This window comes from Canis aureus, chromosome 27 (assembly GCF_053574225.1).
Source record: "Canis aureus isolate CA01 chromosome 27, VMU_Caureus_v.1.0, whole genome shotgun sequence".
Lineage (NCBI taxonomy): Eukaryota > Metazoa > Chordata > Mammalia > Carnivora > Canidae > Canis > Canis aureus.
The window spans coordinates 38,798,802-38,811,270 of NC_135637.1; the positions used below are offsets into that span (position 1 = coordinate 38,798,802).

The following is a 12,469-nucleotide window of genomic DNA, read 5'->3' on the forward strand; positions in this document are numbered from 1 at the left end:
ACTTACAACACAACTATGAGGTGGGTTTGTTGTTATCCCCACTTTATGGATAAGGCAACAGAGTCTTAGAGAAGGCAAGGAACTTTCCCAAATTCACACAGTTATCAAATGGTAGAGCTGGGTTCTGAACGCACATGTGCCTGATACCAGAGCCCACATTCTTACAAGTGACATTATTCTATTATCTTGGAGGGGCAAATGCACTGACTACCCATTTTTTGTTGTTGTTGTTTTTGTGTGGTTTTTTTTTTTTTTTTTGGCACAGTACTCTGGTCACTTCAAGGGGCACACAGCCGAGTGAGTCAGAACCCACATTCCCTATGAGCTCACTAGCCAGTTGGGGAGAAGAGGAAGGAGTGGAATCGAAAAACATAGTAACTATAATTCACTGGAGTACAGTACAGTGATGTGTTAGTTATCTGTTACTGAGTAACAAATAGCCCCAGAAATCAGCTGCTTAAAACAGAAAACATCTTTCATTCTATTGGTCAGGAAATCAGGACTGGCTTAGCTGGGTGGTTCTGGCTTAGGGTATCTTGAAATCAAGGTGTTGGCAAAGGCCATAGTCATTGGAAGGCTTAATTAATCCACTTCCAAGATGATTCACTTGTGTGGCTGCTGGCAGAAGGCCTCCTTTCCCTACTTTCCATATCCTCGTGGCCTAGAACAGCCCCTTCCCTCGGAGTGGGTGATGCCAGAGAACGAGCAGGGAAGAAACCCCGGGTTAACCTCTCCTAACCCAGCTCAGAAGTTGCACGTCCAGCCTATTGTGTCCATTGGAAGCAAGTCTCCAAGTCCAGGTCACACTCAGGGATGGGAAAGCACAGCGTGCCCTCTGAAAGGGAGGAGTATCGAAGAACTTGTAGACACACGGTATTTTAGAACCACCACAAGGGGCCTGGAAAGTAGGGGATAATTTCATAGTGGATCTGACATGTGAATGGGCAGATTTTTATTTTAACTCCAGCATAGTTAGCAGAAGAGTTATAGTAGCTCCAGGAGTAAAATGTACTGATTCAACAACTCTATGCAATACTCGGTGTTCATCATGGCAAATGGACTCTTCATCCCCTTCACCCGTAACTATCTGTGTTTGTTCTCTATAGTCAGAAATCTGGGTTTTTTTGGTTTGTCGCTTTTCTTCTCTTTGTTCATTTGTTCTGTTTCTCAAGTTCAGCATATGAGTAAAATCATCTGGTATTCATCTTTCTCTGACTGGCTTATTTCACTGAGCATTACACTCCAAAGGTCTTTCCATGTTGTTACCGACGGCAAGATTTCATTCTTTCTTATGGCCAAATAATATTCCATTATATATATACATATACCACATCTGCTTTATCTGAATGGGAAGAATTTTATTTTATTTTATTTTATTTTATTTTATTTATTTTATTTTATTTTATTTTTTCTATTTTATTTTAATTTTATTTTTTTATTTAATTATTCATAGAGACACAGAGAGAGAAAGAGAGAGGCAGAGACACAGACAGAGGGAGAAGCAGACTCCACGCAGGGAGCCTGACGTGGGACTCAATCTGGGTCTCCAGGATCACATCCTGGCCGAAGGCGGCGCTAAACCGCTTGGCCACGGGGGCTGTCCTGAATGGGAAGAATTTTAAATGGTTAATGTGGGGAGGGTGGGCTATCAAATGGAGGGGACAGCTTGACCACAGGGAGGCACAAGGCACATCCCTTTGAAGAGACAGGGATTTGTGCTCTTAGGCCACACGTAAGCATGTAACTGGAAATAGGCCAACGACCAATAGGTACATTGGTCCTAATTGAAGAGGGCCTGGGATGCTAGTTTATTTTTACTTCTGTAGGTGATGGGGATTCTTCGAAAACATTTGAGTGGTGGAGTACTGCAAACCCAGCTTTGGTTTAGGATAATTAACCAGTGATGTTTAGATGAAAGACTGAGGTTGGGGGTGAGGACACAAATTGGCAGCTTTGTTAAACTCATGTCAAGGCTCTACTGGTGAGGGGACAGTGGGGAAAACAGTAACCATATTAGGTATTTCAAACGGGGGAGATTTAACACGGCGGGGTTTTGCAATGCATTGGAAGGCTGAGTGAACTAGAAAGGGAAGCTAGAGTTGCTGGAAGGATTTGAACTTTACCTGGAAATTTCTCTTATGCCATGTGAGGCTGGCACAAAGGTCTTACGTCAATGGGGTGGCAGCGATACTATATGGTAGTAAGAGGTCACAAAAATTGCTTATAAGATTTGGGAATGAATAGAAATAAAAGCTAGTGCTTGCATTGTTCCCATGATGAGGTATGCACTAATTGCTTCATATATATTAATGAATCTAATCCTCCAAACAACTGAATGAGGGAGGTGGTATTAGTATGTCATTTGACTGATTGGGAAAGGGAGTTGCAGGGGATCAAGTAGCTTGTGCACAGCTAGCCAGCTAGGAAGCGCCAGGGCTGGGGCGCACACACAGGCACCCCACGGCCAGCACCCACACTCACTAGCATGATACTTACTCCGTCCTCAGAGCATCAGCTGTGCTTCTGGTGGGGAAATGGTAGGATCATAAGAAGAAATGGGAGGGTCAAAGGAGGACTTTGGGGACTCTGGAGGGAAGGCTGTGAAGTCAACAGGCCACCATTTCTCCATCTCTTCCTAGTGTTACTTCCCCGTGCAATCCAGAGGCCGTGGGAAGGCCTTTAAATGCACCAACTTCCTTATCCCAGGTTAACCCAAGGGTTAACCCAAGGGTTAACCCAACTTCCTTATCCCAGGTATCCCAGGTTAACCCAAGGGAAGGTGTGGAAAATAAATGTAGCTAAACGGGGGCTCTTCTGCTTCTTTAGAACGCATGAGCTTCTCAGTCTCAGCTTTACGGATTGATGAAATTTCCAGCAGGGCATGAAGGTCCGGGAAGATCACTGAGCAGTGGGGCAGGACAGGAGAACAGAGTGGCTTTCCAGCTCTTTCTATGGCAGGTTCCCAGGTGTGTCAGTGATAGGAAAGTGAACACAGAAGGGTGAGCTGTCGACATTCAAGTAACTTCTTCACTCTGTTCAAACATCCTCCTCTCATGATGGAGGGAACATGCTAATTATAATGGCTATTCACAGATGGTTGAGTTTTTCTTTCCTTTTCCTTCAAGTCCCACGTGTCGGACTTTATATGGAAAGTGTCGTTTAGGATGCAATGTCTACGAGCTGCTTGTAGTCTTTCCCTTTTAAAATTTGAGAGCCGTCATTTCTATCTATTTAAGAACTGGGTTCTTGAGTAAACCCGAAGAAGTGCACTGAATTCTAAAATTCTAACATTATCGTTCTCTGGGAATAAAAATGGGGTAGGGCCAGGGGAGCTTTACAGTTGACCAGATGTTCTTTATTTCACTTCCCTCTTGCCTTGGTGACAGAATGGTGAGAAAATTAGCTTTGGACAGCAGCTTTTAGTCGAGTCTTGTGGTGGTACCCCTTCCGGGATCGTTACACCTGCTCCATACAGATGCTTCTTCTTCCCGAGTGTAGTCATCACTGTGTGGAAGAAGATGTAACCGGGATGAAGCTTGTGGGCTGGAGCTGGGTCACACAGAAGCAACGTGGAAACTCCTTGGGATGGAGAATGTGGGTTACTTGGTCAGAGGGTGTTAGTCTGGTCATGTCATATTTCCTCTCCACATTTGCCTGGTATCGCAGGATTGCGTATGTGGATGTGGTAACCTAGTGATCGGTGTTTGGGACATGGATTGGTTAATGAGGCAAGATGGTTGGGAAGATCTTCCTCATTCAATGACCACATGAGTAGATGAGGGTGGTGTCGCTCCTCACCTGAAATAGAAGAGGTCGGATGGATGTATTAATGTGTGTTGAGTATATAGCATCTAAGTTGCTGCTACTCCCGTATGTACCAGGGGGGTGTGGGGACTGGCTGGGACCAGCTCATAAGGGTTTATTGCTGTTTTTAAAAAAGATCTTATTTATTTATTCATGAGAGACACAGAGAGAGAGGCAGAGACACAGGCAGAGGGAGAAGCAGGCTCCCTGTGGGGAGCCTGATGTGGGACTCGATCCCAGGACCCCGGGGTCACAATCTGAGCCCAAGGCAGATGCTCAGCCACAGAGACACCCGGGTGTTCATAAAGGCTGATTGTTAAATGTTCAGGAACTTTGTGAGCTGCTTTGGTAAATTTTGGTAGCTTGAAATCCACTGTGGTGGGAATATTTACACCACAGACACGGGCAAACAAACGAGGGCTTTTGTTTCCATTTCCTGACAGTTTATAGCACTCTGCTGCCTGTGCCATGCTCGAGGTAGACGGTGTTGCTAATCCAAAAACACCCTCTTTTTTTTTTTTTTTTTGCTAAGCCCAGGTTTGGATTCAGAATCCCCAACACACTGCATCTGAGAGCAGCTACCAACAAATAGGACTGGGTACGCGAGCTGAGCAGGAATCACCATCCCGTCCACAAAGGAGCTTTCATTATAGTGCCTGGTATTAGGTGATAGCATCCTACATCAAGGAAGGTTGCTTTGGGTTTGGCAGTTTTTTAAAAGAGATTTATTTATTTGAGAGAGAGAGAGAGCAGGGAAGAGGGAGAAAATCTCTAAGCAGACGTGCCGCCAAGTGTGGAGCCCAACGTGGGGCTCGATCTCATAACCCTGAGATCATGACCTGAGCTGAAACCAAGAGTTGGATGCTTGACTGAGCCACCGAGGGCCCCCACTAGATCATTTTAATGATTTCTGACATTAAAGAAGTCAAAACATCTTTCACAAGGAAACCACAATAATACTGAATTTTAGATCGAAGCTGATGATAAAAGTATAATCAGAAGCAGGTAGTCGGCAACATCAGGAGTTTCTCTGTCATTTTCTCGACGTGTCTGTGCCACACAACCACACTTTCCATGCATCGAGATATTTACTGGTTGATGAGTTCCATGAACACTCACCGAGCCTCTCTGGGTTCGTCGTCTCTTGCTCCACAAGTCACCTGGAAAACCCACGGGCTTAAAGCAACAATCAGCCCATCCTACTGCTCAGGATTTCTCTGGGTCAGGAAAAATCACCCGGGGAGGCCGGGCTGGCTGATTCTGACTCTGGTTAGAACGGCAGCCACGCACCCCCCTTCTGTGTCGAGAGGTTGGACTCACGTAGTGGGGGGCTGCAGGTGTTGGGGGTGGCTTGCCCGAAGGCAGGGGTCTTTTCTTCCCGAGGGGCTCACCCACGTGGCTGGCAGGTTGGTGCCAACGAGATAGCTTCTTTCCACACGGGCCTCCCCGCAGAGTTGCTGGGGTGTCTTGAGGTCACGGTGGCTGACGTCCCCCAGCGCAATGCGTGTCAGGGAATGCTGACTTCTCCGTTCGGGGCAGGGAGGCAGCACAGCGGCCTTGACGCTGCTCTGTCCACTGCCCCTGGGATGCTTTCCCCCGGGTGTTGCACCACCAGCCTGGGCTCTTCATGTTAAGCCTCCGATGAAAGGTAACATCTCTGCAAAGATTCTTCTCCTCCCGACCCCCCAATCTCTTCTTCCTTCATTACCCAGAAACGTCTTTCTTCACAGCATCCGCCCCTGCGTGATACGACATCGTACTTCACACGTATCTGTTTGCTTTTTCTCCCCCGTTAGAGTGAAAGCTTCATCAGGGTGAGGACTTCACACACTTCTGGTGCTTAGACCAGCGCCTGGGCGCGGCCCCTCTGTGTGGGATGATGAACAGGAAAGCCTACTGGTCCTACAGCGTTAGAGAGACGTGGATCGGGGTTGTGGCTCTGTTTGTTAGATCCGCGGGCAAGTTATTTGCCTTCTGTGTGCTTCGATGTCCTCAGCTGGAAGATGAGATTGAAAACACCTACCTCTGGGGGTTGTTATAAAGATTTTAAAATAACATGACGTGTGTAGTCCCTAACACCGCGCTGGCCCCCAGCGAGAGTCTGTGAGACGTTAGCCGCGGCGGGGACCGTCGGTGTTGATGCAGTGACCAGGACAACACACTCAAGCAGAGAGTGAAGGGCCACTCGACAGGGATGTCGCTGATGTGGATCGGTGATTAGCCTCATGGGAGCCTTTTCCAGGGTGACTTGCTGTGTCATCCCTCTTCGTTCTAATTTTTTTTTCTTTTCTTTTCTCCTGAAGGTCCTGAACAGACTACAGACTAAGTATGGCTCATTGTACGGAAAAGACAACGTCATCCTGAGTGGCACCCACACTCACTCGGGGCCAGCGGGCTATTTCCAGTATACCGTGTTTGTCATCGCCAGTGAAGGATTCAGCAATCGAACTTTTGAATACATGGTCACTGGCATCGTGAAGGTAGGCCCAGAGCCCCTGGTGGAGCTGCTCCTTCCCCGCCTGCAAGTGCTTAGCAGTGGCTGGCTGTGATACGGAGGGAGTCCTCATGGGATCGCGGGGTGAGCATCCTTGCCTTGGGCCCCAAGGCAGTGACTCAGCAGGAGAGGACAGCTCGCCGCAGGAAGCCTCATGCAGTTGTCTAAAGGGGCACCTACGACCTTCATAACTCAGAGGGCCCCATCTGGTCATTCTCTGGGCAAAGTCCAGTAAAAGGAACTCATCGGGGAACCAAAAGAAATGACAAATAATTGCCTCCTATTTTCCAAACGGCGTGATAGGGGATCCTGTTGATAAATCCACCCTCGTTGCTCATGTCCTCAATGGTAGTGGTAGACAGCACGGTACCCCCTCCCGGGACAGGCACGTCCCCCTCTCATTCCCGGTTTTGGTGCCTCTTAACTCCTCTCTCCCCATCTCCCAGCTTACTGTTTCCTTACATGGGATCCTGTCTTTTTTTTTTTTTTTCAGCAAAGATTTTATTTACTTACTCATGAGAGACACACAGAGAGAGGCAGAGACACAGGCAGAGGGAGAAGCAGGCTCCCTGCAAGGAGCCCGATGCAGGACTCGATCCCAGGACCCTGGGGTCACGCCCTGACCTACCAAAGGCAGACGCTCAACCGCTGAGCCCCCCAGGCATCCCTACGTGGGGTCCTTTCTAATGTTCCTTCATGTCTTTGCTTCTAGATGTAGTCTCTCTCCACTTTTTCTCATGAAGCCAGACCCCAAGCCCAGTGATCTAGTTGCAAGGCAGACATGTCTTCCCAACAATGTTTTCCAGAATCTGGCTGGCAGTTCATGACTGGCTGCATGAAATATTTTCATGGGTTGCAATGATCATTGAAAAAAACAGAACCAAAGTCAAACAGGGACTATCGTGATACAACACACGTAGCGAGGGTGTATGTAGTTTGTCTTGTGCCCTCTTGTTTCAGCACACCCACGTCAATGGGTATTAAGTGGTGATGGAAGGTGTATTGCCTGCTGTGGTTTTGTTAGAAAAGTTCAAAAACCTTTGCCTCAGAGGGTGGGGGGATGGAGCGGGTATGGTGGGGGGACCACCTACATGTAAACAAGTTCTGGTCCTGTGTTGGGGAGTTGCTTCCAGGTCACCCGATGGGGCGGATGGTGCCAGACACAGTGGCCTGGAGACATCCAGGAGCCCGTGGGCGCGAGCTTCCCGGGTCATGACAATGCCGTGTCTCAGCCCCGAGGCCATCTGCACACCCCCAGGGTGACGTTGGCTCATCCAGGGACTCGGGCTCTGGTCCCGTAGCAGGGGCAGCTGGGCGACAAAGGACATCGTCCACAGGCTCTTCTGTTCGCGTGGAACAAGGCCTCGCCCCAGCAGGTTGCTAGGTTCACAACTCGCTCTCGCTCTCTCTCTGACCCACAGAGCATTGAGATGGCGCACAGAAACATGAAACCAGGCAAGATCTTCATCAAGAAAGGAACTGTGGAAGGTGCTCAGATCAACCGAAGCCCCTATTCTTACCTTCAGAATCCGGAGTCAGAGCGAGCCAGGTGAGGGCGACTGTCAGAGTAAGCGCCTGTGTTTCCGTCCGCGATTGGTCACAAAAGCCAAGAACACGTTGGGTGGAGGCAAACGGCGGGATCCTGACGGAGCGGAAAAGCCAACCTAACTGTCAAACACGCTCATTATCCAAGAGCAGAAGAAGTGAGATGTGCACACGCAGGCACGCACACCCTGCACACAAGGCTGCCCGCTGCCGGCTGCGCGTGGTGGAAGGCCTCCCAGCTGTGGAATCGGGGACGACTCTGGTCTCAGCTCAGCTTTGTCACTTCCTAGTCGTGTGACCTTTGGTGACTGGCTTATAGTGACTCATTGGTTCTCAGCCTCTTCTGTACAGCGGAGATACAAGCGTGCACAAGGTGTAGTTGTTAAATTAACGAGTAGCTCTTTTTACTGTGTTATTCAGAGGACATCGTCTCTGTCCAGGAGGATGTGGCAAGAGAGAGAGGACGTAAAAGGATAAAGAAACGGGAATGGAGAGCAAAAAGCAAAACTAGCATAATTGAATGGAACAACTAAGGGAGATAGTTCTTTTGTGTTTTTCTTTCCTTTTTTTTTTTTTTTTTTAAGTGCTGAACCAGGTTTGCAACAGAAGAGAAGCACGGGGCCGCTATGGCAAAGTAAAAGAATATTTCTGTTTCAACTTGACCACTTGACATTTTACATTCATCTGCATATTTTCCAATAGATTTCAAAGGAGTTGATTTTTAGATAACATCGTCCGATTTCCCCTGAAAGGACATGAAAGAGCCACTTAAAGCTGCAGGTCATAAGTGTTTTCTGATTTTGTCTATTCCCTGTTATTTTTAAGAGATTCCATTAAAATTTGATATGAGTAGAAATTTCAAAGACAAATCCTTTTTGTAAGAAAAACTAGATCGTGTATATTACGGAGAGATGTAGATTCCGTCCCCAGTTGGCTGGCCGGATGCCCCTGACTCTGACAGCGTTGGCAAACCACTTCTTTAGCTGAGGAACGAATTCTCGGATGTGGTTTGTCAGACACTACGTAGCAGACCAGGGCTCCTCACATACTGAAAGGTGTTTTGGTTTTGGTTTTTGTGTCAACTTCTGCTGTTGGCCGTACAACAGGGCTAAGCCCTGACATAGAAGTGACTGAGTTTCTTTGTTTTGCTGACCAGGTATTCTTCAAATACTGACAAAGAAATGGTCGTCCTAAAAATGGAAGATTTGGATGGAGCTGAGCTGGGCCTTATAAGGTACTCTGTTTCCTTATTATTATTATTTTTTATTCTGTCTGGGTCATTTTCCTTAATCACAGAGGAGGGGTGATGGAAGGAAGAGACTGGAATAGTAGTAGCAGAGGCTGAGGATACATTGAGTGGTTGGAAGTCCAGGGAATCAGGCCTTTCTGGGATCTGGCCATGGACCCTGGGACAATGTTTTCAGCTTCCCAGGCCTCAGTCCCTCACCTGGAAAACAGGGCGAGTTAAAGGATAATGTAAATGAGGGATCTGGGTGGAGAAGGGTAACATAGCAACTGGCATATGACGTAAGGATTCAGTTGATACCAGTGCTTATCATTCTATCAAGATGTCCTATATGGAACTTCCATGATGGTGGACCACTATCTCTTGGTAAAATTAGAAAATGCTCTGACCAACCAGGCAAGTGATTATGGGTTCGAGACGACTTGCCTGTGTTTCCTAAAAGAAATAAGTTAAATCGAATGTAGGACAATGCTAATGAGTGATGGAAGCAGAATCAAGGCCACCTCAAGGAGGCAGATGAGGTAAAATTACAGCTTGGCACGGATTTTAGTTCAGTTTTATATGTAAGAAAGTGTGGATTTTGTTTTCTTCGAAAAGAAGGCATTTGCATTCATCTGTGAAATTTGTCCTGCAATTAGACTGACTCAGGAGTTGCCTGGATGGGGAACAGGGCCAGACGCCTTGATGTGTGGACTTCCAGGTGATGCAGGATGCCCGAAGCAAGCATAAGATGGCGTGTGGGCACTGCCTGGGTGGCTTGGGTTCACTCTAGGTTCTCATCATGATGAGCTGCACGACTTTGGCCAAGTTACTTAACTGCTCTATGTCTCGATTTTCTTACTTTAAATGCAGCGAGTCGATAATAAGTATTAGTAAAGGCGGAAGGCCTATGAGATAGAATGATGAAGTCCTCACATGAAAGTTTCTATGGAAGTCAAATTTATCTTTAATCAAAAGTAATAAAAGGTGAATGAAAACATTAAGGACTCTGACTAGGGCTGGCCCTATAACTAGATGGAGGACAGCGTGGTGGTGAAGTGTTCTGGTTTTAGGCGTAGGTTTTAGGACTTGAGTTCAAATCCTGGCCCTGCCACGCAGTAACCCTGCGGCCTGGGGAAAGTAACTTACCTATTTATACCTCAACTATTCCATTTGAAAATGGGGATAATGATACCTCATAGGATTAGTTCAAGATGAAAAACCACCATTATTGGCTTCCCAGAGTGCTTGACATCCTTAACATTGGAGTTACGTCTTTGGGTTCCGAGCAAGGTCACTAAAAACTCCCTGATAAAATAAACTTTATTATATGGGTTGACAAAATAAGAGTCATTCTTTCATCAGTGATTAATTCATCTACTGATTAGTTGCCACCTGGTGTTTCACTCAAGCGACTTTCTCAATGTCAGACACGCAGCCGTGTGCTGGGGATATGTTGTGATGAATAAGGCATGATCCCCATCATGAAGGGTCTTACAGACTCGTGGGGTGACTGGGGCAGGGGAAGGAGACAGACAGACAAGTGATCACAGCATAAATCTGATGGCCAACAGGGCTACCACCGGGGCATGAATAAATGCTGTGGGAATTTGGAGGTGGTGGCACCGATGCTTCTGAGCGTCGCGGAAGGATTCATAGAGAAAATGATGTTTAACTGGATCTGAAGGAGCCTGGGGGATTTCTCATGGAGCCAGGAAAATACAGTGAAGCAGTGAGGCCAGAGTATGGGCTACTGTCAGGGAGGAGGTGAGGGAGGAATCTGAAAGGTGAGCTAGTTCCAGATTGCTGGTTACTTTGGTGGGAAATTTGGTTGGAGACGGTCGGGATACAAGCATGTATCTTCGACTAGTTAGAGAATTCCACTTTGGTTGGGCAAAGAAGGAGCCTTTCCCCTTAGAGTTTCTACTTAACTCTTGGCAGGATGACTGAGACCATTCACGATTCCCTTTTATTAGTTTCCGAACCATTTAGCAATGCCAATGGCAAATGAAAAAATGCCGTCCTTTTGCCAGATGTTCTTTGCTTCCTGGCATATGACTATATAATGGGTCTAGAAGTCCCAGGGTCAACTGTCAAGGTTGTAACAGCTCTCCTCCATCTGCTGTGCTTAACACCCTGAAATAACTTTCCATTGTTTTTGTAGCCGCCATATGTTAGCCTTGATGTAATTGCACCTGCACTCGCCTCTGGTTGCATAGCGGTAATTGCTCCTTGAATGCATTAAAAATGATCCAAAGCATAAAGTCAAACCTGGGCTGCTAAGTAACTCAGCCCCCGTATGTAGGCGTCTGCTGTTACACAGAATCTCAAGGTAGGAGGAGTCTGAAAGCACAAAATCTCAGACTTGCGGAGCATGGATATCACCTAGTTCAAAGCTCAGCTACAGCCTAGGAAGGTGATATGACCTGTCCAATGTCACGGCCAAGACTGTTCTCTTTCCCCCAAAAATCATATTGAAGTCCACAATTGATCCTTGCCTACTTTCATTTTTGTCCTCATGTCTTCCTTCAGCAAATCTGCACTGGATACCTACTATGTGCCATGCAGAGCTCCCCAGTCCTTGGAATGGTACAGTTCCTGGTCGTGAAATCAGGAATCCAATACCTTGGAACCAAACACCCATGCAAATCCCTTGAGCTCTCGGAGACTCAATCTCCATATTTCTCAAATGTAGATTTACTATCATCTCTCCACAGATTATTATTCATTTATTCATTTATTAAATATTGTAGAGTATATATGTCCCGGGCTGAGCTAGTACTGTAGATACACCGATGAGCAAAAATAGATGGAGTTGTTGCCTTTATAGGATTTATTATTTCCTGGTAGAGACAGAAGGTATCCAAATAGTCTACAAATAATTATAATTGGGTTATAATTGTATAATCGTATGATTATAGTGGAGTTAAGTGCTATGAAAGGAAGGTATGTGTAGCTACCTTAAAGGGACTTGACCTGCTCGGGGAGATTGGGAACAGTTTCCCTAAGGGAGTGACAATGGAGTTAAAAACCAAAGGAAGGGTGAGAATTAACTGGCAGAAAAGGGGTGGGTGCTGGAACATCTAATACAGCTGAGGGACCTTTAACTTGGATGGAGAAGCATGTTCAAAGGTCCGGTGGCCCATCTGAGGGGCTGATGGAAGGTCTGTGTGGCTGGGGTGCAGAGGAGGCTGTGTGGGTGGCAGTGAGCAGTGGAGATTAGGTCTCTGATAAAGATTTTGGTCTTTAGACCATGGGGAGTGGAAAATCATTCACATGTTTTAAACCGGGTTGGGGGTTAGAGGCTCTTGACGGGTCAAGAAGGGTGAGGACTTGAAGACTGGAATAGACTCATGTGCGTGAAACTAGTCCACGGGTCCCTAAGTCCTCTATGGCTGCTG

General features: G+C 46.8%; 1 protein-coding gene across 4 annotated transcripts in view; it reads left to right on the forward strand.

Annotated features, from left to right (window-relative positions):
• The window catches only part of LOC144299332 (neutral ceramidase), an 87,605-nt gene that overhangs the window by 23,616 nt on the left and 51,520 nt on the right, over window positions 1-12,469 (forward strand). For all 4 annotated transcript variants that reach the window (XR_013366035.1, XR_013366037.1, XR_013366036.1 and 1 more), the window contains exons 6-8: window positions 6,108-6,284; window positions 7,720-7,847; window positions 9,000-9,077. Coding sequence is in view for 1 of the 4 variants with exons in the window: in XM_077874873.1 (XP_077730999.1) it covers window positions 6,108-6,284; window positions 7,720-7,847; window positions 9,000-9,077 (383 nt within the window). In the remaining 3 variants the exon portion in view is untranslated. The remainder of the gene's footprint in view (window positions 1-6,107; window positions 6,285-7,719; window positions 7,848-8,999; window positions 9,078-12,469) is intronic.